Source organism: Phoenix dactylifera, chromosome 1 (genome assembly GCF_051530095.1).
Source record: "Phoenix dactylifera cultivar Ajwa chromosome 1, Ajwa_hap1_PhDact_Kaust_v1.1, whole genome shotgun sequence".
Lineage (NCBI taxonomy): Eukaryota > Viridiplantae > Streptophyta > Magnoliopsida > Arecales > Arecaceae > Phoenix > Phoenix dactylifera.
The window spans coordinates 11,117,286-11,145,033 of NC_143190.1; the positions used below are offsets into that span (position 1 = coordinate 11,117,286).

At 41.1% G+C, this 27,748-nt stretch overlaps 2 protein-coding genes across 4 annotated transcripts; one reads left to right on the top strand and one right to left on the bottom strand.

Annotated features, from left to right (window-relative positions):
- The first annotated feature begins 3,158 nt into the window (after positions 1 to 3,158).
- LOC103710175 (c-Myc-binding protein) lies at positions 3,159 to 8,792 on the top strand. Of its 3 annotated transcripts, none has more exons than XM_008795806.5 (6): positions 3,159 to 4,142; positions 5,734 to 5,806; positions 5,909 to 5,957; positions 6,485 to 6,608; positions 8,377 to 8,474; positions 8,575 to 8,792. In XM_008795806.5, exons 1-5 carry the CDS (start codon positions 4,140 to 4,142, stop codon positions 8,452 to 8,454), a joined length of 327 nt encoding a protein of 108 aa, XP_008794028.1. In that variant the 5' UTR covers positions 3,159 to 4,139; the 3' UTR covers positions 8,455 to 8,474; positions 8,575 to 8,792. The 3 variants fall into 3 exon arrangements, with proteins under 3 accessions (XP_008794028.1, XP_088576989.1, XP_008794027.1); XM_088720863.1 differs by having other exon boundaries at positions 3,871 to 4,142; positions 8,649 to 8,792; XM_008795805.5 differs by having other exon boundaries at positions 3,871 to 4,142; positions 8,377 to 8,792.
- A 4,071-nt stretch (positions 8,793 to 12,863) lies between these two features.
- LOC103710174 (endoplasmic reticulum oxidoreductin-1-like) lies at positions 12,864 to 19,946 on the bottom strand. The gene is made up of 10 exons (XM_008795803.4): positions 19,415 to 19,946; positions 19,102 to 19,233; positions 18,604 to 18,859; positions 18,374 to 18,484; positions 17,012 to 17,130; positions 16,797 to 16,901; positions 14,515 to 14,717; positions 14,313 to 14,436; positions 13,294 to 13,468; positions 12,864 to 13,199 (listed from the first exon to the last, which is right to left on the bottom strand). Exons 1-9 carry the CDS (start codon positions 19,577 to 19,579, stop codon positions 13,319 to 13,321), a joined length of 1,365 nt encoding a protein of 454 aa, XP_008794025.1. The 5' UTR covers positions 19,580 to 19,946; the 3' UTR covers positions 12,864 to 13,199; positions 13,294 to 13,318.
- Between the last annotated feature and the right edge of the window lie 7,802 nt (positions 19,947 to 27,748).

Genomic DNA, 27,748 nt, shown 5'->3' on the forward strand with positions numbered 1-27,748 from the left:
AGGCCAAGCATGTGTTCCGTGAAGCTAATGAGGCTGCGGACTGGGTGGCTGCTTACGTAGCCAGTCACTTCGGTAGTATCTTATGGACTGGTGATGGGGAGTTGCCCAACACTCCGATGTATTTTATTTTTTGATTTTATTAAGTGTATCCGTACTCGTCAGGTATGATCTACCTGCCCTAGCAACAAAAAAAAAAAATACATAAAACAAAAAAAAGACTTTGATTAACAGCAACATAAGCATTGAAGTGACTAATATTTGTAGTCAAGGCTCAAAAACTCTCTCTAAAAAACCCCTCTAATCATTTGAATATCTCTTTAATCTCCAAGTGTTGGAAGCACGCAAGAGGTGGAGGGGAGAAGCAGGACCCAGGGGTAGGAGGAGAGGGTGCAATGATGAGGATGAGGCGATGATCTCACTCATTAAATTATCAGTATTTTCGAATTTTCACTGGCTTGATGTTTCAAGCATGGGGATTTGTTTCTGCTTGCCCGTAGCTTTTATGGGGCCCGCATGACTAATAAGAAAGAAGGTGAAATGTATAAAGCTGGAGTGAGAGTTCGGTAGATCCATTACAATAAACAAGAAAATCAAAAGTTGGAAAATATCAAGATATGATAACCAGATTTAAATACATTCAAAAGTTTGATGGGCAAAATGGTAATGTAAAATACAATAGGGGAGAGATTTATTCAGGTATGCATCCATATAGCTAGAAAGATTTTTGTTGTGGTTATGTAATATTTTAGTCTAATAGCAGTCTCTCTCGTATGCATGCGTACATACATACGTATCTACATTATACATTACATATATATTTTATGTATGTGTGTGTGTCTACACACACATATATATAGTATGTATATATATGAAAACATCCCGTTTTTATTAGCATTGATATCTATTTATAATAAGCTAAATATTTGTAATGGTAGAATGAATATTTATTGAATAAATGGTTGAAAGAATTTGTACATCAGTTACTTTAATTGTTTATTCCGAGCATATTTATTTGCGGGGGGGAGTGGACATTTGAGACATTATGCAATGGATGACCAAGGAAGACCAAACACTCCTGTTACTATAGATTATTTAAGTATGTCCCCAAGTTCTCATGAATACCACTCATAGGCAAAATCTATGCCAAGGACCGGCAACTATGGATTTTTGTGGATGTTTATTTTTCTACGTCATTTTAATTTTCGTTTTCTACGTTATTGTTGGCACGGTATAGTTACTCCTCAAAGGTACACATTCTATACGATATAGAGGCTTTTAATTTTTTTAACTTCCAACCATAGTATTGCTGGTGCCAAGTGTTTTTTTTTTTTGTTGTTGCTGCTAAGACGGGCGAGTTAAGCTACACGAGTATGATCACACCCAATAAAATCAGAAAATAGAATATTACGTAATGCCCTAGGCAAATCCTCTTCTTGGGTCTACAAGGTGCCATCGGAGCGATTGGCTATATAAGCGGCCACTCAGTCCGCCGCACTGTTGGCCTCCCTAATGACTTGTTTAGCCTAAAAAACCATCCAATCCCCGCCCATAGACCAAATGTCTCGAAGCAGGGGGACGCTTGGGCCACTCGAGCCCCCTGGATCCAATTTATTACAGTGACCGAGTCATCCTCCATGATGATAAAGTCGGCCAACAGCATCCGTCGAGCATAACGAATGCTCGCCCAAGCCGCTCGCAGCTCAGTTCCGAGCACAGTGGTGTCCGATAGCTGACAACCACCAGCCGCCACCATCCTCGAGCGCGAGTCCCTAATAACGAAGTCTGCACCCCCGAATAAGCTTCGCTGCTTGTGCTTAGCCCCGCTCCATCGCGAACGGTGAAGACAGACTGCATTCGCCGAAAGTTCGAATATTTCTGGTCAACTAGATCTGGCGAGCAATGTAGATCATTCTAAAAGCCATATGCTGGTACCAAGTGGTATAGATCGCTGCCCAGCGACATCAGGTGGTTTTGCCCGATTCGAAACAAAACATGATCAGAGCTATATGAAATGACTGAAAGCCATGTTGGATTTTGACATAGTTTCATATGATATGAAATGACTAATCTTATTGAATCATATCAGACATCAAGTCCATACGATGCCCTTGTGCTGGGAAATAACCACCACCAAAGCACCCAGCCACCAGGGTGGGGTTGGTGAAGCGAATCTACAACATGGCTTCCACGATTGAAGCGAGTGGACTCTTGTAACAGAACTCTAGTATATAAAGTTCTGGCCAAGATTCGTAATATCAGTGCATACCATCTTGTATTCCATGTATCATACCGATATCAAATTGATACTTAATACAAAAAGATATATCAAATGTCAATATGTTGAATCAATTTTATTATTAGTCCGGTGCTGAGATTGCAAACTTTCACACCGAAATTTGATACCATTGGATCAAGTTTATTGCATACGATCAATTATCCCTTTTCTGTGGGTGAAAAAGAAAATTAAGGTACCAAAGAGCAATCAAAATAAATTATTTAGAAATAAGAATAAAACACCCATACTCTATTTGTCATGAGCTATGGCTCCCGCTGCATTGCACCTGCGAAGCCAAGCTATGTCATAAACAGACTCTGGAAGGAGAGACTGACTCCCTTACTAAGAGGAAAGTTTTCCAAGAGACCCGAGCTATAGATTATATGAATAATGATACCAACTCGAGATAATTATCCGATTCCGAACCGTCCGTGGAGAATTATGTAGACTTTATTAGATCAAGTTAGACTTCATTTACTAATTGAGAACCAAGTCATGACTGATTAATTGGATAGGATAAAGAATGTGGGTAACATAAGAATTGAAATGCTTTGGTGAGAGTTCATAACGTGTGGGCTGCATAAGGGAAAAGAAATAGGAAAGCCACGGAACCATTTTATGCAATGATATATTTGACATTGCTTTTATTTCTAATAATTTATTTTATAAAAATACATCATATATTTTAAAATAATATGTAATTTTTATATATTTGGCATTTGAGAATTATATATTATAAAACTACTTTGAACCTACACTGCAAAACAAAATATAAAATTTAGATTATAGTTATATAAAAGAAATTACAATTTTTACTTGTTTGGAGAAATTATTTGTACTTTTCATATATTTATCTATCTTTTTTTTTTTTTTTTTTGCTTAGGAAAAAAAGGGAAGGGGGGAGGAAGGGACAAGCCCACCTCCGCATAGCAGCCCCCACTGGACCTCCACCCTGCTAGGAGAATGTTCGATGCGAGCAGAACTGACCGTGTGTGGGGCACGCCGGCCGTTTTTACTTATATCCTCTTCATCAGTGAGTCCGACTCGGTTACCCTTCTGGGCTGCAGCACGACTCCTTCATGTGAATACGTCACACTCGGCACCACTGAGGCTATCATCGGACCAATAAGCTCTCTCACCCCATATGTCCGAGCGAAAATCTCCACATTTAATCGACGCCCGCACGTTTCGAACTTGAACCGTGCGGGTGGAAGTAAACTTTCAGTTCTACTGAGCTACCACCTCAGTGGCTACAAAATTGTATTCAAATAATTTCTTACCTATCTAACTAGTATTTCTAATTCATTTCTAATTTATTTACTCTTTTATTTTTTTGCTATAATAAATTTTCTATTTGTTTGGAAAAGAATAATTGGGAGTGGGCTGCATGTCTGTGGGCCCTGCGTGACACCGACCGCCGAGCCAACCTTCCTTCCCGTTCCGTCTTTCCGAGTCAACGTCAACGTCTCCAAAAAAGAATCAACTCATCCGACGGCCCAGAATCGCCCTAACAAACCAAGCACTGGGCCCCAGGAGGGTATTTTCGTAATTTTATTTCCTAAATCGTGTAAGAAGGCTCCGCTCTTGCTCACGCTACTCTGCACTGAGGAAAAAAAAATATTCAAGAAATATTATGAGAATTTAAGGAACCAGAGCCTACTTTAATAAATTCTTTGCTTTCTCGAGCTCTCACCTTTTATTGGGTTGCGGTCACCGTCGCGGGTAGTGACCGCTCAAACTCTTTCTCCAAGCCTCAATCGCCTCCCATCCTTTTCCTGACACTAGCCCTAACCCTAATTCCAGTTCTTGATTCCGGATCTTACTTCTTCTCCGTTGAACACTGTCAGGGATTGATGCACCAAAGATGGTATGCTCCTCAAATCACACTTCATCTTCTTTTTGACATCCTGCATTTTGTCTTTTTTGACTCTGTCCTTCCTCGATGTTGTTTTCCATGTTTATGATGTTGATCCGCATGCAATCGGGCGTATTTCTTGCATTTGTTTTAGGTGTTTTGGGTTTTATTGGTTGTGTTCTACGTGTTGTTTTTTCGATGTGTCTTCTGTCTGGCTGATGTCGAAAGGTCACATTTATTTACTCAAATTAAGAAATTGTTGTGTTTAGGGTTATGTTTTGGTGGATGGAATCAGATTGCTTATGTTTTTTTATGCCATTAGGTCTGACAAGATATTAAGCTTTGCATGGGCTTACAATGTACCTATAAGAGGATTTCTGGCTAAGGTATATGTAAGATTGCGCTAAGGTATAAGTAAAATCGCAACTTGCAAGCGCCTCTATATGGAATTTTTTTTTGAACTTGGCAAAAGAATATCCTGTAACTTACTCATCAGATATAGATAGTGTACCACATTGATGTAGATCTGGGCCAAAAGGATACTGTTGGCATTTAATAACAAGTTTTGCAGATAATGTTAACAGAATTGTTGTAGTAAATTACTCATTCGAGCTTTCTGGAGGGAAAAAAAAAACTCATTTGAGCTTCCCTAGTTACAATCATCCTGTTAACATAGAATATGACCTGTCTTTCTAATATAAAACCCCGAGCCGAGTGGTAAAGAATTTCTTCAAATCTGACTTACTAAAGATTTCTTATGATTGCAAATATTTTGATCAAGAATTTTATAGAATGCTGCCTTTATATTCTTAGGAAGAAATAACTATTATCTGACCAGCAGCCTTTGTTTGTGTTTTTTTTTTCTCCCGCTGTATTGCCATATTTAATGACAGACAAGAACAAAAGACCTTTAAATAAAGAAACACTGGTTCCTCAAACCTTGGAAGCAAAGTACATAAAATGAGCGAAATGAGAATTTAGTCTGATGGAGTGAACAATGAATTCATTGCCCTTCAAAGTTAACAGTGGAACAGGAAATAAGAGTGCAGTTTGACAATGAGTTCAACTCTTTGATTTTAACAGCCTCTGCTTAAGTTCCTAATTGATTTTGACAAGTGATTGATTATAAAAGTAAATATAATCCTTCATGAGGGAAAACGAGTTTAGTAAAAAGCTACAACTGAAGCTTCCTCCTGGAAAAAAAAGGAGAAAAACTTATATCTCATTAGATCACAGAGAGAGAGAGAGAGAGAGAGAGAGATCCATTTGCATAGAGAGAAACTCAACCCTTTATTTGACAGCCATGTTATGTTTAGCCGATCTACAGTTAACATTTTCTGTTTCGCCCCCCTATAAATAGTTTTGTTTTTTCTCCATGGTTTTCCCAATTTTTTACACACTTACAAACAGGCCAGGGATTAAATGTAAGTAGAAATAAATCCAGGGGGTGGATTTACAAGATTAACTGCTATATCATAGACCACATAGTATATATTGTCTATTAGGATGGTACCCTTTTCTAAATCTAAATCTGTTTGTATGAATCATTATCTTAAATAATTCGTTTCAAAGTGTGTGCCTAAGTAGATGATGTTTTGTGCAGGAAAGGGAAGCAAAGAAGGAGGCTTTCAGGAAGTATCTAGAGTCCAGTGGTGTTCTTGATGCTCTGACTAAAGGTTTTCAACTGGCTTCCTTGGGTCTGTTTTGTTTTGGTAAATCAGTTCAGATATTTGGTAATCACTGTTATTGTTAATTTCCATTCTGTATTTTCCTTGCAGTTCTAGTTGCACTATATGAAGAAAATGACAAGCCTCACTCTGCAGTTGAGTAAGTTCTCTGATTATGTCATTCTGAACATTAAATTCACAAAAATCATGCTTCTGTGGAGATCCTGGCTTGAGTAGTTTTGGTAAGGAAGGTCTATAACAACATTCAGCTACCTAGCTTAAGGGAGCAAACAATGTACCTTGATGGAGCAGCATGAGTGTGATTTTGGGACACCAAACCGCGGTTTTTTTTTGTCTTGAAGGAAATATAGAGAAGCTTCTTTCTGACGTGACAAAAAAAATATTTCCTAGGGAAAAAAATCTCAATCCAATGTGGCCAGTTGCCTGAGGAAATGGATATTGAACCATCGAGAGAGTTCTTTCTAATTCCACACGAGGAAAGCCTATATCTTAAGAAAACCTCAAGTTTCACTTATACCTTCAGGAAAATGCTTCCATGTTTTATTTTCTACAGATTTGTACTGCAGCATTTATTTCTTATCTTTTTTTTTTCCCCTTCAAAAAGAGTGGTAAAGTTAGATTTCTTAGTTCTGGTGCAATGAGAGTGAAAATTTTTTCATTTGCCAGGTATGTTCAACAGAAATTAGGAGGCCCATCAATTTCTGAATATGAAAAGCTACAAGCTGAGAAGGCAGATTTGCAATTAAAGTATGATGAACTCGTGGCAGCTCATAAAGAAACATGCGGAGAGGTAAATTGTTATGCCTACGAATAATAATATATTTCTATTTACCTAAAGCAACTGGGAAGATAGTAAGATAGACCTGCATATCTTATATTAGAACATACATAATTTTAGCATTTATTTAGTGTGGATGCATGGCAGTAAATTCTTTCATATTTATTGCTGAATGCTTCATCAGTTCTTGTAGCTGTTACAATGTATGGCTGACTAACTGTTTTCTCTACCAATTGTCATTCACAATTATACCCAACTGATTTTGCTAATGTCTGAAATGGTCCTTTCAGTTTTCTCCCAAAAAAGAAATGGTCCTCTCAATTCCATATGTACATGCAATACATATAACATGTATGCATGTAATTTTGTCTCAAAAATTCGACATTGTTAAATTTGTCGAATTCCCAAGAAATGTTGTTGTGATGTAGAAATAGTTAGTCCTATGATGTTACTTTGAATTCTGCTCTATGATGGTCGGTAATGTCATTTGGAGGATCCTGTCTTCGTGTCAAATTGGTCTGTTAACATTAGGAAATTTTCATTTTCTTGATGCAAATATCCAGATTTCCGAATGTTCTGATGCTGCATTTTTTGGCATCGGGTAACTCTTCTATGTTTCTTGTTCGGCTGCTGATGTTGGGCCTGATGCAATGCTAACTCAAGCATTGGATTTTGTCTACTGGTGTCAATATCTGACACTTGGGCTTGGGCATTGAACATCTTCCAACTGTTATTAGCGTGATTTGACTATCATGCTTCATCCAACGGACCTTTTGACAAATCCAATGCTAGTTTGACCAGTTCATGGGTCCTCCTGGGTGCTTGGCAGTCTCGTTCATCTGTTTTCACCACCAGATCTCTCATGCCCTGGCTCCATTGAGAAAGATGGAACTTGCTTGGACTTTAGACCACCGTGAAGTTGGAAGTTATACATTGCAAAACCTATTGGAAGTTCTTTAGGATTTGTTCAACAATGCATGTTACTATAGTGGTTCTCAAGATTCCTGGTGGTTGGTCTACTAAAACAGAGGCAAGTGGATGGATCTTCACATTGGGAGAAGCCACATAAATCATGAAAATTAATTAAGAGGACACCTGTTAGGCTTGTAATTTCTGTTGGTTTTTCTTATGATTTTGTGTTGATGGGCCATCTTATGCAGGCAAAGTCAGATCCAATGTTGGCAATGAGTCATGCTATTAGAAGTTAACTACAAGTGAATTAAGAGTTCAATTCGTTGCTCAATGTTAATTGCTTTAAGTCATCTAAAAATTTGATAGATATTTGCTGTAAGATTCACAAGAGGTTGATGCAAGATTTACCAAGTTGGATAGGGGATGAATCCTCTTTTCTTTCCTCTTTCCCCTTTCTGATGCTAGAAAACCTGCATATTATTCATTCATTTTCGAAAGCTGATACCTCTATGATCAGCATACTAGGTCCAAACTGGGGAATATCCAAACCTTAGGCATGGTGTGGAGCAGATGGTGTTAGGGAATATCCAAACCCTAGGCATGGTATAGAGCAGAGGGCGTTCTGTGTTGCAAGTGTGTTTGATTGTTTTCCTTCCCAAACTATGACCTGATACAGTGGTTGTAAGATTTTAACTGGAAATTCTTGAGTGTCATGAGTTGTGCTGTTGTAGACCTTTAGATAATAGAGAACAGTTGAAGAAAGATAAAAAATAAAAAGAAATTTGTGTTTTTTTTTCTTTAAATGATTAACCATGCATTGTCTTTACAATTTGGATATCCTTATTTTTTTTGTCTAATCTTACTGCAGCTTGAGGAACTTAAGAACTCAAAGCTCATAGCAACTGGCAAGGAGACCGAAGATGGAGACAGCATAAAGGGTGACTAGTAAAGAAGCTTCAAGAAATAGTACACACTGCATCTCAACAAATTCATCATTTGTTTGAAAAAAATTAATTTGCATTCCACTGATCCTGAGAATGGCTAATTATCTGCCGGTCTATTACAGCTAATGGTCGTTTTCCTCATGTTTATTCTGCTCCATCCATCGTTTCAACTACATATTGTCGTTTGACTAAACAGGCTACGGATACGAGTGTTGTTTCATCATCAGCTTGAGCATTGAACGCATTGTCTCGATCTAGAAGCTAGTTTCCTTTGCTGTATATAGATGATCTTGACTCCCAGTGAGATGATGAAATGCAGTCCCAGACTTTTTCATTTTCCCCCTCGGTCAAAAGCAAGTATAATTTTGTTATCCAGTCTTTTTTTCTTAAAAAATATTTTCCCCAAACTACGTTTTTTTTCCTTCACTGAACTCAGTCTTCCTGTTGAAAATTACAAAAGATGTTTATTTGGGTTCCCCAAGGCCTCCACATAAATTACCTCTCAGTGAGACTATTTATCAGAAATATATCATTCAAGAAGTAGCAATACCAGTCTGATCCCTGTCCGACCAATATGCATCAAGGTCAAATTTGCAACCATGTTATCCGAGAATGGATACCCTCAGCAGAACGTGAATGATATAGGCATGCCAAAAGCTCCAAAGCCAAAACTCTGAATTGCTGAGCTTTTCGTTGCATTCTATTTGACCATCCAATCTTTCATTGCGCTGTTTTCCAATCCATAATGCCCATAAATTCACCATTTGCGCTCAACCACCTCAATAAGCTTCCTTCTCTTTTTTCCAAAACACCAAGCGACCAAAAGCATTCAACGGAGAACCTTTTCTTTTAGATAGGAAAAAGTCGCGGTGTTTATATTAGTACATTAAGTAACGGCCACCCCAGAGCTATAAACGGCAGCTTAATTTGCAGATCTAAACGAGATAAAGAACAACGCAAAAGTACACGCTAAAACAGAAAACAGAAAACAGAAACAGGAATAGCACTCCGAAAGTAAGAAACCGACCCAACCTTAGGTCCACGGCGACTCCATGCCGGCTGCCATGGCAATGAGTAGAGAAGCCGTGAGGTGGCAATGGGCAAAATAGAGGGTTGAAAGGAGATAGGCCTGTTAACGGGCCGAGCTGCTTGGGCTCGGCCTGGTAAAAGTTTGGCTCGGGCTCGTTTGACCAAAATGAGGCTCCTTTAAATCCGAGCCCGAGCAGCTCACGAGTCCAAACAGAGCCCATGATTTAACATGACCAAATAAGGGGGTGGCTTTGGAATCCGCCTGTCGAGATTGCGCCACCAACAGAACTATGCATGGTTAGATCTGGATCTCATCTCACTACTTGGAAACCCTGCATCCAATGATTCCAACCCAAGGGGCAAGGCCCTCCCTCTCATTCGCATCCATGGCTCGTCCCTCCGTTCTTGTTATCATCTCTCTCGTCCTCTCTGTTCTCCTCCTTGTCCCCTGCCAAGCCCGATCCCGATCCACCTCCAAAACCGGCGGTAGCCTTCCATTATTAGGAAAGGAGGAAGTCACCGTCGTAAAGGAAGAAGAGGCGCAGCGGCAGACGGAGTGCGAAAGGCGGTGGATCCACATCTGCGACCTCCCGTCGCGGTTCAATACTGACCTCCTCCAATCCTGCAACGCCTTTTCCTTCTACGACGACCACAACTTCTGCCCCTATCCCTATCTCGCCAATCACGGCCTTGGCCCCTGCACCCACAACCGCTCCCGGAGTTGGTACTGCACTGACCCCTACATGCTCGAGCCCTTCTTCCACCGCTGCCTCCTCGAGTACCCCTGCCTCACCCTCGTATTACACCGCCCTCGACGCCCTCCCTTTCCTCTACCATCCGCCCCTTTTCAACTCTAGTGCCCTCCACGGCTGTGACCTCGCCGACTTCCTCCGCCGCGACCGCCCTATCATCTGAGGTTGGTGCGGCGGCCACGACCACTTCCTCGTCCTCGCCCGCCCCGCCTGGGATTTCTCCCAGGACCCCACCTCACCGTCCTCTCTCTCAGGGGTATCGAGCTCTGTATTGGGCTCGGGCTTGAGCTCGTAAACCGTCCTCTCTCTCAGGGGTATCGAGCTCTATATTGGGCTCGGGCTTGAGCTCGTAATTGAAACGAGCTTTACGAGCTCAAGCCCGAGCCTGCCAAGCAAGCCCGAGCTCGAGAACAATACAGAGCTCGGTACCGAGCCCGAGCCCGAGCTTCTGTGAAACGAGCCGAGCCTAAGCCTCCCAGGCTCGGGCTCGGCTCAGCTCGTTAACAGGCCTAAAAGGAGAGGCCTTCAAAGGCAAGCCCACCCCGGGACACGACAAGCCTTGCTGGCTTGACACCTAGCATCACTACTGTTACCGCCGAATCCAAACTAAGGTCGGAGTACAACTTGATCGACCTTGAGATTGGCTGGAGGCGATTTGAGGAGACCGGTTGATGTGTTGGGTGCTGGTCTCTTCTGTTGGTGGCAAGATTCGTCGTACCGGGTGCCACACTAGCATAGTATTGGTATGGTACAATACGGATTTTTTTTGGCGTACCGAAGATCGGTATGCTATTTGTACCGATACTGAACCAGTATGTAACACTTGGTATCGTCCGGTATGGTACGACATACCATGGCTAGTGGTTTGCAAGGAATCCGCTTGTCGAAGCATTTCCGGCAGGGATGCTCCGATGCCTAAATCAAAATAACGAGGCAACGATGTGGAAGGAAGAGAATTTCAACAGAGAGTAACTTATAAATAATATTGCATGTGTAACTATGGTTTTTCGGACTACCTTTTTATATAGGTGGTAAGATTTGTCGTTACATGGGCTGACATAGCGTGCACTAATGGCCAGGTAACGATCGGTAGTATGGTCGCGATGTGGAAATCAGTTCATGCGGGCGGCATGCAACGCAGGTTTGATACAGAGCATGGTGCTACCACGATTGTTGGCTGCCAAGGCCGTCGGTTGTTAGAAATGTCAACCCTTATCGACACGTGCTAATTGTTCTCTTCGGCTGATCAGCTCCTTGATGCGGGGGCTGAATCATTTACATCAGTTTATCTCCGAGGTCAAGTAGGTCGGTCTGGCCCAAGGTTGAGGTGTCCGATATTTTCCTCATCACTTGTTCCCCACTTTCAAGGTCGAACTGCATTTCGGTTCAGGCGACGGAAGTCAAATCGCCACTTCAATCGAGGGTGAGACTTTTGTCATGGGCCATAAATGCATTGATCTATATTCTCGAAGCGTCGTCGTATCCGAGTTGTCTCAAGGCATCATTATTGCAGGGTTTCCCTCGAGGCGTCATTACTTCCCAAAATATCTGACTTCAGTTTTCATCCTTTTTGTTTGCTTTTGCTTGTGTTCTGGTCGTCGCCCCAAACTTTGACCTTTTATGCAGTTCTTTTCGTTCGAGCTCGGCCGAGCTCAAAGTATACATCGAAAGATAATAGTAAAAGAAAAGGAATTCTCAAAGTATCTAACTTCGGCCTTTACTTATGTTCGACCACTTCTTGATTTGAGCTTAGGTCGTTGCACCGAGCTTTTCCCCTTGTGGGGCTTCAACCTGTCTTGGGCTTCTCCATCGATCTTCTTGGAGTTCAACTCCTAAGGAATTCTGAGTGATCTCGGCTAAAGGAGGTCCTAAGTCAGCCAAAGGTATCTCCTTTCATCTCTGGACTATGGTCTTAGAGGCATTCCTGGATTGAGATCCAAGAGGAATTCCGAGTAGGCTCAGTCCTCCACTCGGGCCGTTTCCAACTTAGAGAGGTTAGATGGCACACCAAGTCTTTGGCATGAGGGTCGGTCTTCTGTTGGAGCTATTCTCAACCTAGGAAGGTCAATAGGCACGCCAAGCTTTCGATGCAGGATCTGGTTTTCTGCTCGGGCGATTCTCGACCTAGGGAGGTCAGTAGGCCGCCGGCTCGCCCAAATGTGGAGCATGTCCTGCTTTGACACAAACCGAAATCCGACGATCTCTCCTGATGCCAGCAGCAACTGGAAGTCCTTGCCGAGGCCCCACTTAGCGGTTAACTCTTGAACCGTTATAACCTTCGGCTGAGGTCGCCGGCCGAGAAATTTGCCCGCCAGGTAGAGTTGCCATGGCTGGCGCAGGCACTTCGGCTCATCCTTCGTCAAACATCACTGCCTTGCTGAACTTCGCTCGTAGCCTATCGAGAGAGGCATTGTCTCCCACCTCCTTCTCTAGCGATATGTGCCCGCATCCTCTTCTCCTGTTCGCTTTCATAAGCTGCCATCAACAAATAACACCTGCCTTTCCACCCTTTCCAAACCAAGGCACAGACACCTTTCGAAAACCGAGTCTTATTCGGAAAACATTTCAAGGATATGCCATCAACATTCTGTGTCCGAACTCTGAAGGATGAAAAATAAATTAGACAGGTATCAGCAAAGATTTTTCTCAATAAATCAAAAGTTGCAACTCTCCAAGTACAGTACAATTGTGACTGATGCGCAGTTCTATTTGCAACTCATACAATCAGATGCAGGTAGCATTATTTGGTTAAGTTAGCCGTGATGCCATTTGAGCGAGCTTCAAAGCTGAAGGGTAGTCACTGAAAGAACTTTTGCATCTTCATCTGTTGATCTAATTTGGAGTATAATAGGGGATTTATTCAGGTCCCCAGTAATTCCACAGCCCACTGGCTCTCTATACCACTTCGATGCTGTGCTTAATAATACATGCCGTTTACACAGGTCAGACTATAATGTTCTCGGCCCCTGGTTGTTCAGAAGACAGAAGATGTTAGGATGCGAGAGGTTCAAGTCTAATACAATTTGACTCAAAACAAGATGAAGGATAACGAAGTCTTACAAGAATGACTAGAGATTATTCTTTGCTACGAACTACTCTTGCGTGTAGGTGGAGAAAACTGTCCTTCCATGATTTTCTCAATAGAAGGTCCCATTTCATGAACAAGTTTAACAGATTCTGAAAGTCTATTTAGAAGGTTCACCAAAGCAATAACTTCATTTCGTTGCAGCTGCAGCTGAAAGGCCAAAAACAAATTCTGGTATCAGATACAGATCCATGATTGCAAGAATATATGGGAATTCACAAAAATGTTACCGACTGATGTATCATTTCCTTCACAGGATGCCTAAGCAACTTCATTAGTCACCTCAAAGGAACCAGAAACATGAAGGAAGCACATGCGCGCATGCACGCACACACACAAAAAGAATAGAATAGAATAGAATAGAATAGAGAGAGAGAGAGACTTACAGACCAAAAAGAATTTGGAGGAATGGAGAACTGAAAAACTAAAAATTTAGGCCCAGTATAAAGGCATATAAGGACATGACATTGCTCCACACAAGAACATGGCATGGCTTTTATATCCATAGAGAGTATTTGAATATATATCTAGAGCTTTTGGAATCTGACGTGAACAATGGCTACCATCCTCTCAAATAAGAAACGAAATTCACTTAAACATCCATATAAGTAAATGGTAATGCATAAAAAAAAATGAAAAACATACAAAAGTGAACCTACCCAAGCCTCCTTGACAGCTTGACCCTACCAGCATCACACAAGATCTACTGATATCTACTTAATAAGGATGGAAGGCCCTTGCAGCATGCTTCATAGAGTAACTAAACAAGTGGCACTAGATGTGTATAGAATTCTTTCAATAGCTGATTGTGCAGGCAGATACTTTAGCAATAGATAATGTCAAGGGACATAAGTCAAGCTTGCTATATCATATCCTAGTTTCTGGGCTGAAAAGTGATGATGCAGAACTAATGTTATGCTTACTTTTGCTTGTGAAAGAAATATAAACATCCTCCTACTGTAAGAAGTACAGCAATAACAAGAAAGTGACATACATGCTGATTCATGAGGTTTTGGCCATTGACTGAAAAGAGAATCTTCAGTGCTGTGCCAAGACCAAGAACTTGAAGCTTTCCCCAAAGGCGGCATTTCTCACATCCAACACAATCCATCAATGCACTACAATTTACTAGGAAACTGGTTAGATTAACATGGTCTAAGCTTCAGGGACGCTGATATGGAGTTCAAGATTTGAACCTTATATTTCTAAATTGCTTCTTGATCTGCTGCTTCAGTTCAGGCCCACTTTCACCTTGCCAGAGTTTGGCTTCATCAAATGGTAGTGGGCAAGCAGCTTGTAACTTGGGATTATAGACTAGCTGCCTCACGAATGATTGCGTTCTCAGATCTTCTTGTAAGTTGCCCGTGTTATATTCAGCCTGCTCCATATAATCTGCAGCCTGAAACACATAAAGAAAAGAACAACATTGTAAGGATAGAAAGCAAACCTCTACCCAAAAGGACTGGGTGGCCTCCTATGCAGCCCACCACTCCGGTGGTTTTGTTTGGGTTGGGAGTGGGTCTGTTCTAGGGCCATTACGTAGTGTTTTATTTTCTGATTTTGTTGGCCGCATTCACACCCGCAGTGTGTGAGCCGCCGTTGCACCAAAAAAAAAAAGAGAAGCAAACCTCTACCCAAAAGGACAGATAAAGTATGAATAAGTTTATTAAGTATGAAAAACTGATGTGGCATAAAAGTAAAATCATGTCACTCATATTCAGATCACCTCCTCCATCTATCTGACCTGACACCACCTTTTAACTTCCCCATATATACCCTATATCGAGCAGCAAGTTTTACTTTGGGAGGAAAATATGATAAAACAACACAGGCACACAAATCTTTATAACGAAAACATTAATGCCCTCTTGCTTTCAAGCAAGAGGTCAGGTCTTGAGTCTCGAAGTGGTGTTATCCCTCAAGACTTCAACCCTGCCCCACAGGGGATATTCCTGGAGTAAGAAAATCCTGATCTCACAAGCACTAGTCTCAAGTCTGTCCAGGTACCTAGTAGGGTAGTAGTGGGTGGCACTGGCCTCCCTGATCTCAATAAATAATGATGATATAATCATACAAACATTCTATAGAAGCATGACACCTACCCTGCCTATATGCATGACACCTGCATCTAATATGCACTAGAAGCATGGCATGTTTCCATGTCCAAGCTGGCAGCCAGCTGTTTTCTCTTCATTCTAACAGAATGGGCATGAGTGGTGAATCTAGCACAAATCAGGTAGAGGTGTTGTGCATACAGTAGCAGATAGTAGCATCACAATCATCCTGAAACTTTTCCCATCATCAAAATTCCATCTTGACAATTCAAACTTCGTCTTTCTTGGTCTCATATTCCACTCAAACTGAATGGAAAACTCTCCTCACTACAGCTGCATAAAGCCATGTCACATGCATGCCCATAACATTTATTATTTTTTGCCAGCTTTATATAATATAAGTGCCTCGTTTTAGCTTTATCAAATGCTTTCATTTCTAACTCTATCATTAGCATCCTCTTCTAATGCTATTCTCATCTTGTCTTCATGTACATTCTTCATTGACACTTCAATCCATAAGTTAATGTATAACTGCCTCACAAAATTTCAAGTCTTAATAGTATTTAGTGACCACATAACATGGCAGGCGCACATTTTGGTTCTTATCACATAACATCCTATGCATGTCCCCAAAATCTTGCTTGTAAAGGACCACACAAATAAGCTAAAAATCTAAATTATATTGCAATTGAATGGTCTAATCTCTACTATTATAACACAGAGACCCTGACTGAGCTGTTAGCCTCCTTCCACATGAAAAATCTGCCACCTGTCAAGGCTCTCTATACCTACCCCATGTGTTAATAAAAGAATGCGCCTTTGTTCAGCTTTTTCTAAAGAGAGAGGAACTAAAGGACTGCACCAACTAAACGAGAGAGTGCATTTATCAGATAGGGATCACAGCCGCTAATGCTTCCTTTCATATTATCACAGCCATCCATGCTTACCCCTACATGCACGCGCCCAATACCAGCAATTTGTAACTTAAACATGAAGGCAACTCCATACACACAACTTTGGACTTCCCCTATTTATCTAAACTTTATCAAAGTATAGGGAAATCATAGAGTACTTCTCATTAGCTTCATGATCTTATATATAGCAGATCTCTCTCTTGATCAAAGTTCCTTTCACCAGAAATTCAACACTGATTCGCAGATAGCTGGCATCATGTTTTGAGTGAGTAGTTAAAATTTATGAAAATTTGAAAAATAAGGCCAACCGCTGGGATAAGGCTCACAAGTCAAGACTAAGCTTACAGAAAAATCCAAAACCAATATGTGAAAAATAAGGGGTAAGACATTAAACAGATAGACATTTTTAAAATCATGAATGCTATGGTAGAAGGTGATCAGATACAAGCACTAATATCATATAAACATCCCAAAGATGAAAAGGAAACTGCAGTGATTAACCAAATTTACCTTTGTAACTGCCCGGAGAACAAAAAGAAAGGTGAAGTACAAGTTTCTGACACGATCTGGGTGTCTCAAAACACGTTCATAAAACACGTCAAGATTTTGGCCCCACTGAAATCATGCAAGGAAAGAAAGATGACAGAAAAAACCATCAAAAAATATTTAATACAAGCAACTTTATTATGATTAGAAAATGCTGCGACAAGTTCAAGAGACATAACCATATTGCTAGCTTCATCAAGAAGATAATCAGATGCTATATGAACTGAAATTGAGGAATGCAGTCCTGAAATCAGCTTGTATAACACTCTTTTCTCCTGGCAAAATTCTCCTGAAGGATCTGAAGAAGTAGAAGGAAATAAGATCTTGAACAGCCTATTCCAGTAAACCATCTAGCAGACTAGCAAGTAGCAACCATCCTATGCTGATTCAAGTTTTGCATGGTCATTTTTCAGTATCATAATTTTCATACATATAACATGTCCCTAGATTCAGCCATGGGCATCATGAACATATCACGTTCTTTACATAAAGCACACCACCTAGTTGCATGAAGAATGTAACCCTAAGATAGTTTGGAGTTGCCCCACATGAAGCTAATTCATAATTACCCAGTACCTGAAACTGCTCTGACACATGTTCCTTAAGAAAATTTAAAAGCCTTTTATCTTTTCAGTTTTTTTACAGTAGAATATCAGTTACCTTGTATAAGTTATGATCCTCAGCATTTAAAAGATGCTAAATCAAAAAAAAAAAAAAGAGCATAAGGGTGATAGTGCACGACCATGACAAATGTCCTACAATCATGGCACTTCACAATTATCAACAAGGTGCTCTCTCTCTCTCTCCCCCCCCCCCCCCCCTCCCTCCCTACGACAAACTGCCGGACTGAGTATTAATTAAATAGGCTCGTAATCCATAATCTAAACCATTAACCATTTTCAGTGTTCCAGATGTTAGAAACATCCCACAAAGAAATCAAGAGAAGATATCAGTTATCAAATCCAGGTACCTGCATCCACCATTCACAGACAAATGAGAAATTTCTTATGTAATATCGTGCTACAATGTCCTAACTTGCAATTCGCATTATGTCCAGCATAAGTTGGTACTGTATGCATGGGTTTCTTTTCATTACAGTGGGCAAGGAGGACAGCTTAAACGAGCATCATACTTCACTCTCAAAGAGTGACTTTATTACTTGGACATTGAGGGATCACATATTGTGAACAATAGTGTGAAGAAGACAGAAAACAAATTAATTACAAGATCATTTAAATATTAATATTGCCTAACTCCAAACACTAGGTAGGCTCTTATTGAAACAATCAACTCAAATATTAGTTCCTTGTTCCACACATTTCTTTAGAATCTACATTAATTAACATAGTTTCGACTTCTCTAGACCCTCCAGTATGCACTTTAAATATCCAAACTTTTGGTGTATCTCATGTGCACTAGGGTATTTCTCTCTCAAGTAATCAAAAATCTTTTAGTTCCAACAACATGCCACATACAGAATAAAATAGACTATAACTCAACTGAGAAGAGAACACCAGTATAGACATGTTAATTGAACTAACATTTTGGACAATTTTCAGTGTAAATAGCTTGCCATATCCGCCTAGCTGATGGACCTGCATAACCAGTGTAGCGCTCAGGGTTTAGCTGAAGGTTCACATATGTCATCTCCTCTGCAAAAAGAAACTGGGGCATAAATTACCATTCGTTATGGCAAACCAACTGCAAAAATATAACAAGCATTGCAAACAACATAAGGCAAACAAGACATCATGCGGTACTAAAACTCTACCATTATCAGTTTCATCATCATATGTCCATGGGTTGTCAATTTCAATCCACCCTCTGAAAACTTTTCTATCTAGTGTACGATCGACAGAAGCCTGTGGTTTTCCCTCCTGACAGATCAGATCATCGGCAGAAAGCCCTTGAAAGGGCTTCTTAAATGGCTCTGGAAACTCACTATCTGGACACTCACAGACACTGCAATCCCGAAGACGGCACATCCCGTCATCAAGCCAGAATGGGCAGTCACACCACAGTTTAACCTACCACATCATACACTAATCAGAAAACAGGAAAAGAAAAGACCATAAGCTTCAACATAACATATTATCCTACTGTGTAGAACAGCACTACTACAATACCAGAATATAGGATATTGAAAGCTACAACAAGTATCGAAAGAATGGGGAGGCAACAAGTTAAACAGAAAAGAATGCAAGTAAATTGAGAATGGAATCTCAAATTACTAATACAACTTATAAAATAAAATACATTGACCATTTACCTTAAAGTATCGAAAGAATGGGGAGGCAACAAGTTCCTGTAGTATAGGATGCAGCACTTCATTGTTCAGAGAATCCACAGTTTCGTAATCACAACAACAATCCTCCACCATTCCCGTGTATTTCCTCGATTCCTGAGAAGAATTCATAGTTTAATTCACCAGGAAAAAAATCGCAACAAGCACCGTTCTGCAATCCCATTCCCAAGACTCCAATTAAACCCCTCCCCGTCGATCCCACTTCAACTGAGTCCCAATTAGATGCAAACATCATCAAGATTCAATCTTGACGGAGGAAACAAGAAAAGAGGCTTACGGAACATTCGCAGGGCTTGTCGGTGATCCCGAAGAGGGTGATCTTGGGGGAGGTCCTCGACGTCACGGCCGTGGCGAGGAGGACGGCGATCAGAGCCCCCACCGCCCAGCCACACCTCCGCCCCCTCCCACCGCCAGCTCCGCCGCCGCCATCTCCGCTCGCCATCCGAAAAATCGAACCCTAGTCTTCGATTTGTTCTCGAGAACGAAACCGTAGAAACCTCTAAATGGGGGTGGAAACGATCGCCGGACTGGGGCTTTTAATTCTCGAGGAAGTTTCCACGGAGAGAGCGAGAGGGAGACCGAGACGCGGACGAGGGAAAGAAGAATTTCCGTTGACGGAAACAAATAAAAAAAAAAGGCAGTTACCATGGACTGTAACAAAACTTTATTTTCCAAAGTCAACTGCAAACTTGTTCATCTCCCTGGAGATTCTGATAATACAATTACTTGCAAATATTCTCAAGAATTGGCTTCGAAAATATTTTATATTCTTGTTCTTGCTTGCTTCTGGATTTCCGCACTTTTTTTCCAGACTCATACGGACAAAATTATTTTTATTTTTCCTAAAACACCACGCGTGAACTTGGGCTCCACATTTGTACCAACTTAATTTTAAATTAAATTAAATATTTTTGAAAATCGAGCACATTGGGCTATTACCAATCAAGCATAAACTTGGTCAACAACCAAGTGTCAAGCATCCGCGCGGAAGCAAGGAAGCAAATATAGAAACATGACGTAGGATTAAAGAAGCACAAGAAGACATGTCATCAAACTGCGGAAAGAGATTATGTTTTTTTTGGCCTGCGTCTACTTTAACTTGGTCAACGGCCAAGTGTCAAGCATCCGCGCACAAGCAAGAGAACAAATGTGAAAACAAGCCGCCGGATCAAAGAGCACAAGAAGACATGTCATCAATCCACCGAAGGAGATTCTGCTTCATTTGGCCCACGTCTGCTTTGACTTGGTCAACGCCTGTTACTTTTTTTGGGTGGCCCACGAGCCCATATAAAGAGCTCTAGAGATCATTTCAAACACAAAGAAAAATTCATTTTCTCCCTCTTGTTCTTATTCACTTCTTCTCTATTTTTTAATTATTTTTCAAAGTTTCTTTTGAGCTATCTACAAGCGTAAACGTGATCTTCTTTCTTCTCTGGAGGCGCACTGACGGGGAAGACGTGGTTCTATACTAGGTCGTCGTATCTCTAAGGTATCTGTGCCAGCGAACCCGTATGTGGAAGCATAAACTTTATTAGGACAGCGCATCAGCGTGCTTCCATCCATATGCCATTTTCTTTCACTTCTCCATTTTATTATTCTATTGTCAAGTAAATAATTTGCCAGTTTATTTTTCTTATTTACTCTTTATAAATATTAGAAATATTGAATTATTGATTTCTTAATTATATTTGTGCATCTAGGCTAACAATATAAGAAAGTTTATATATTGTTAACACTAGATTTTAAATTGCAATATTTATTATACATTTTACTACTTAATTACAAATTTTTATATTTTAGCTGTTACATATTTTTGCTAGCTTCACTTTAGTGCTTAATTCTTCAAGCAAAATATTAGATTGCCTAACCTCCAAGAGGTTTATTAATACCTCCATTTGGACTCCTTATGGAGTATTTTTAGATTCCATTCAATCGAAAATTCAAAAATTGGTTAATTTATAGGAGCTAGCTTAATATTGCACTTAGGATGAAATTGAATAATATCTAGTGAAATTATCTATTGAATAACAATGTCTAAGAAAAGCTTTTCAAAAAGACCTACATGCCTAAGAAAGGTTGATACTTAAGTGAGCCAAGTTGTTTTGTGATGGCTCTGGGCTCTCTCACAGCCGAGTGTAGTGAGAAGCCATTTCACCAAAAAAAAAAAGTGAGTCAAGTGTACCACCACCTATCTGGAGCTGATCTGGCTGTTATTTTTTTGATTTTTCAACTAGACATCTAAAGTTCAAATTAGATATCATTGTAATAATTTGTCATAAACCTTTTTTTTTTTACTGGTATCAAAATTGTGTTAAGCTACAAATCAATCTCTTTCTTCTCTTCTAATCAATGGGTTCCCACACATTTAAAAACCTTAGTGCTAAACCTGAAAAGTTTGATGGTCAAAACTTTAGGAGATGACAGAATCAAATACGGTTCTGGCTTACCACTCTAGGCTTGATCTCAGCCATTGGTGAGATTACTACTGAAGTTAGTAATGGGTCTAACTCATCTGCTTCATGACCTGCTACTTGCCGCAACCCAAACCCTGCTCCTTCCTCTCCCCAAACTACTGCTGCTTTCTCCACCTCCTTCACTAAGACTTCAGAAGAAACCAACTACCACTGTTTTCATAGAATCCTAGGAGCCCTTTCTGATAGACTTTATGATATTTATTATATAGGTAAGAGTGTCAAAGATCTCTGGGACACCTTAGAAAATAAATATGGACTTGATGATGCCGAGGTAAAGAGATTCAAGGTCTCTGACTTTAGCAAGTTTAAATTTGTTGATTCCAAATCTATGAATGATCAAATCTATTAATATGAAATCCGAATTCTTCAACTCCAAGCAAATGGAACCCACCTAGATGAGTCTTTCCAAGTTGCCTGTATCATAGACAAACTTTCCTCTACCTGGTTAGACTTTGCCAAGACTTTGAGCCACATCCAAGGTGATCTGTCTCTAACTCAAGTCCTAAATTCTATTAAGATTGAAGAACATCGCGTTAGGAAAAAGTTACACTCCTTTAATCCTTTGTCGGAAGTCAACAATGTTGAACCCAAGCCCTAAATCCAAAAATCAAAATTATTCTTTCCGTCCCAACCACAACAAGTCCTTCAAGAAGAAATCATTTAACCATAGAAACTTCTTCCAGCCCAACAATAGAAGACCCAACTTTTCTCAGAACCAGAAGAAAGAGAAAGGAGAATTTGTTTGTTGCTATTTTGTCTGTGGTCAAACCAAGTATATGGCCAACCAAAGCTTCTACAAGATTACTACTCCTTGTCGACCTAGAAGTAAGGGTCCTACCACTTCTGGCGCCCAGGCCAACATGGTGACCTGTGGGGCTGACTTCTCTGAGACTGCTATCAAGTCTGTTTCCTTCATACCTAAAGTTAACATGACTCAATTAGCACTTGACTGATGGATTGATATCGGAGCTAGTATAAATGTTTGTTATGATCGCTCCTGATTTTCATTTTATCAGGTCTCATGTGGAAGAACTGTGACCATGGGTAATAATGTTGTGGCACGCATGCTTGGAGTGGGGCGAGTGGATCTAACACTTACCTTTGGAAAGATTCTCACTCTGCAAGGCGTGCACCACGTTCCAGACATCCGTAGAAAACTAGTTAGTAGATCCTTGCTTGTCCAGCAAGGATACCAAATTATTTTTGAATCAAATAAAGTTGTAGTAACCCATGGTGTATCTTTCATCGAAAAAGGTTTTCTTTGTGATGGGTTATTCAAACTTAATGTAATTATTCCATTTATGAATGAAAATTCTATTGTTCTTCATATTGACTCTCCTGTTATCTGGCATGGTAGGTTAGGACATGTAAACTACAGTTTAATTAAAAGATTAATGCACTTGAACTTAATCCTAAAATCAGAACTTAAAAATAATGACAAATGTGAAATATGTGTAGAGGCCAAAGTACCTAAAAAATCTTTTCACTATGCAAGTAGAGATTCTGATCTTCTTGAACTCATATATAGTAATGTATGTGACTCAGGAAGAACCTCAAGGGGTGGAAACAATTATTTTGTAACTTTCATAAATAACTTTTTTAGATACTATCACCTTTATCTTATTAAAGCTAAAAATGAGGTCTTAAATAAATTTAAAGTCTATAAAGCAGAGGCTAAAAACCAACTAGTAAAAAGATTAAAACCTTAAGGTTTGATAGAGGAAGTGAATATACCTCATTTGAGCTGACCTAGTTTTGTGAAGAACATGAGATAATTCATGAAGTTATAGCTCCCTATTCACCCCAATCTAATAGAGTAGTTGAAAGAAAGAATAGAATCTTAATGGATATGGTTAACTCTATACTAATTAGTTTAGGTGCACCAAAAAATCTTTGGGAAGAGGCACTAGTAATTGCATCTTATATCTTAAATAGAATTCCATTTTAACATAATGATAAAACCCCATATGAAATATGAAAACATAGAAAACCTAACTTAAAAAAGAAGGATGCTTAGCTAAAGTAAAAAATTTCAGAAAAAAAAAATTAGACCCAAAACAGTAGATGCAATATTTATAGGATATGCAATTGAGAGTAATGCTAATAGATTTTTAGTGTTTAACTCTCAAATAAATAAAATTATAATAACACCATAATGGAAGCAAGAGATGCAATCTACTTTGAAAGTATATTTTTTATTAAAATAAGGATAAATGATCAAATAAATATCAATAATAATCTAGGGACTAGTTTAAGCAGAACAAAATTTAGAGAGGATGAAGAAGAAGAAACTGAACCTAGGAGAAGTAAAAGAACTAGAGTTAAAAAGAACTTTTGAGAAGACTACTACATGAGGGTTCTGCAGACTCTAGAGGAGAGCTATTGGAGATGGAGTGATGTGGCAGAGTGGCGAAGGAGCAGCAGCGGGACAACCAGACGACAAAAACCAAGGCAAACGGGGGGAAGGAAACTCAACAGCACCAGGTAGCAGCGAAGAAGCCTCAATGGTCGTTTGTGGCCTAGGCACTCTCTCGGCGACCCCAATGGACCTCATTCGAGATCTTCCAAGTAGAACTCCGGCAGACCTAGAGGATCTTCTCTGAGATCTTGGAGCTACCGCTGGAAAGGATTAACAGGGCCCAGAGAACCTGGGCGACGACGACCCTCCTAGCCCGAAGCCTCGGCCGCCCCGTCCCGACTGATCAGATTGTGAAGGAGATCCGGATTAGGGCTTGGATTGGCTGAGGTCGAAGGATTCCCATTAGCGGCCGAGCATCTGGCCATTTGCTTCAAGAAGGAGGAGGACAAGGATGCGATGCTTCAAAGTGGACCGTGGTTGATAGCCGGACAGCTTCTGGCTATGGAGAGATGGCGCTTTGATTTCGTTCTCGACGTCCACGAGGTCACCAGGGTGGTGGCGTGGGTTCGACTGCCAGCGCTTCCTCTCGAATTTTGGGATAGGGAATTGATTCTTCACATAGCTGGGGTGGCCGGATGCCCGTTGGCAATGGATGCAACGACATATGGCAGGCGTCGACTAGGGTTTGCTAGGGTTAAAATCAAACTAGAAGGCCTAAAACCTTTGAGGTTGGGGATATACCTCCAAGGAGAATTGGAGAAGATTTGGCAGGGTTTTACCTCTGAAAACCTGTCGGGAGTCTGCTACAAGTGCGGGTGTCTCGGCCACGGCAGGGAGAAATGTGGCCTTTCACCTCCGGCTACGAGGGGGGACCTGAGGCAAAGTGGCAAGAAAGAGGCAACCCCAACAATTCCAGTCGAGGACTGCCCCGACCAGAACAACCGGCAGCCTATGGGCCATGGCTGGCCATTAGTTGGAACCGCAAGTCGGAGCATTTCGGCTTGGAGCTGAGGAAGAAGACGACCGGGTTGGGGATTGAGTCAACTCGTGATCCACCCGCTGTCAACCAGGGTCCCTAGACCTCGCCAACCAAGCCGGGGCCGGTCAAGCAGTTGGTGGAGGTCAATGAGCAAAGGATTGGGGCAATGCCAGACTGGGGGAAAGCGCCGACAGTGGATGGTCACGGCAATGACTCGGGCTTTCCGGTGGAGGTTAGTTCTTTTGACTCACTTTCTACCTTTGAGTCTGAGCCGTGTCAACTCAACATGGAGGATATGGATCCTGTGCGGGCCCAATCAGGCCGAGCAATGGGAGCCCAGAAGGGATCGAGCCAGCAATGGGCCTTCAACGAACCAGGCCCGTCCAAATGGGCCAAAAGTTCACTGAAGGGCCGCGGCTGGAATAGGCCTGAAGGATCGGGAGGCCTAGCCTGACCCACGGGGGCAGTGGTGAGTTCGGCCAGCCAACAGCCCACCATGGACCTGGCTTGCCTAAACCGGCCCAAAACCCAGTGAAAGGCCAAGGCAGGTCCGGGTTAGCGAGTCAGTGTATGGTGGGTGGACTGGAAGGCGGATCTGCATCCGGGACCCATTCACCTGAGACCAACCGAGCCCCATCTGATACCAGGAAGCAGACTTCATCAGATTCCACCGGGCTCTTCACCAAATCTTCGGCCACCCCAACACCGGTGGCAGAGGAACGATCGATGGTGAAGAATCCACCGGTGGCGGAGGACTTGCAAGGAGCAATTGGGGATCGTGATTCCTTGCGGGGCTGCATTCAGGGAGATGAATTGGGGGTAACCTCTGGGAACCCAGGTTGCACCAGAGGCTGCTGACATGGGTTCTAATGGCTAGCGAGGGGTGGTCATCACGATTGAGGAACGACATGGCAAGGATCAGGGTGATCCGAGGGTTGGCCCCATTAGGCGGCAGCCTAGTGACCAAATAAGGAGAGGTAGGCGGCAGACTCAAAGAATGGTGGGGGAGAAGAAGGCGACTAGCATGGATGCAGATGGCAGGGTGTCTCTTAGTGTGAAGGAAAAGGGGAGGCAAGCAATGGGTATGCAGGTCAGCCACCCACAGAGGATGCTAACAGACATATTGTGACCAAGCTGAAGAAGGCCATCCAAGGTTGGGAAGGGTCTTAAAGTGTGAAGGGCAGAATCTCCCCCTCAAATCACTAGTCATGAAGATGCTCCTATGGAATTGCCGGGGTGTGGATAAACCGTCCTTTATCCCGACTTTTCGGAGGCTAGTGCACATGCATGAGCTAACCATTTGTGTACTTCTAGAGACCAGACTTTTGGATACAGGCTTACAACAAACAAGAAGGAGGCTACCCAGATTGTGGGGCTAAGATAAAGGTGACAGTATCAAGAAAAGTCATCTATGAAAGTTACAAAATATTTGTTCCACCCCTTGAGGTTTTCTCTGAGTCATATACATCACTATGTATGAGTTCAAGGAGATCAGAATCTCTACTTACAGAGTGGAAGGATCTTTTAGGTAATTTGGCCTCTACACATATCTCACATTTGTCATTATTCTTAAGTTATGATTTTAGAATTAAGTTCAAGTGCATTAATTTTTTAATTGAACTGTAGTTTACATATCTCAGCCTACCATGCCAGACAACAGGAGAGTCAATATAAAGAATAATAGAATTTTCGTTCATAGATGAAATAATTATATTGAGTTTGAACAACCCATCACAAAGAAAATCTTTTTCGATGAAAGAGACACCATGGGTTACTACAGCTTTATTTGATTCAAAAATAATTCAGTATCCTTGCTGGACAAGCAAGGATCCACTAACTAGATTCCTACGGATGTCCGAACAGAGTAAGGATCTTTCCAGAGATAAGTGTCAGATCCACTCGCCCTACTCCAAGCACGCGCGCCACAGCATTATTACCCATGGTCACATTTCTTCCACATAAGACCTGATAAGATGAAAACCAGGAACAATCAGAACAAACATGTATACTAGCTCGCTAATTGGGTCATGTTAACTTCAGGTATGAAGGAAACAGACCTGATAGCAGTCCCAGAGGAGTCAGCCCCATAGGTTACCATGTTGGCCTGGGCGCTAGAAGTGGCAAGACCCTTACTTCTAGGTTGACGAGGAGTAGTGATCTTGTAGAAGCATCGGTTGGCCAAATGGTTGGTCCGACCACAGACAAAACAGCAACGAACAAACTCTCATTTCTCTTTCTTCTGGTTCTAAAAGAAGTTGGGTCTTCTGTTGTTGGGCTGGAAGGAGTTTTTATGGTTGAATGATTTCTTCTTGAAGGACTTGTTGTGGTTGGAACGAAAAGAACAATTCTGATTTTTGGATTTGGGCTTGGGTTCAACATTGTTAACTTTGGGCAAAGGATTGGAGGAGTAAGATATTTTTCTAACGCGATGTTGTTTTTCAATCCTAATAGAATTTAGGACTTGAGTTAGAGACAGATCACCTTGAGTGGGAAGAGGAAGGAGCAAGGTTTGGGTTGCAGCAAGTAGCAGGTCGTGAAGCAGATGGGTTAGACCCATTACTGACTTTAGTAGTAATCTCACCAATGGCTGAGATTAAGCCTAGAGTGATGAGCTAGAACTGCATTTGATTCTGCTACCTCCTAAAGTTTTGACCATTAAATTTTTCAAATTTAGCACTAAGATTTTCAGATACGTGGGAATCCATTGATTAGAAAAGAAGAAAGAGATTGATTTATAGCTTAACACAGTTTCGACACCTGTGAAAATAAAAAGATTTATGACAAATTATTGTGTTGATA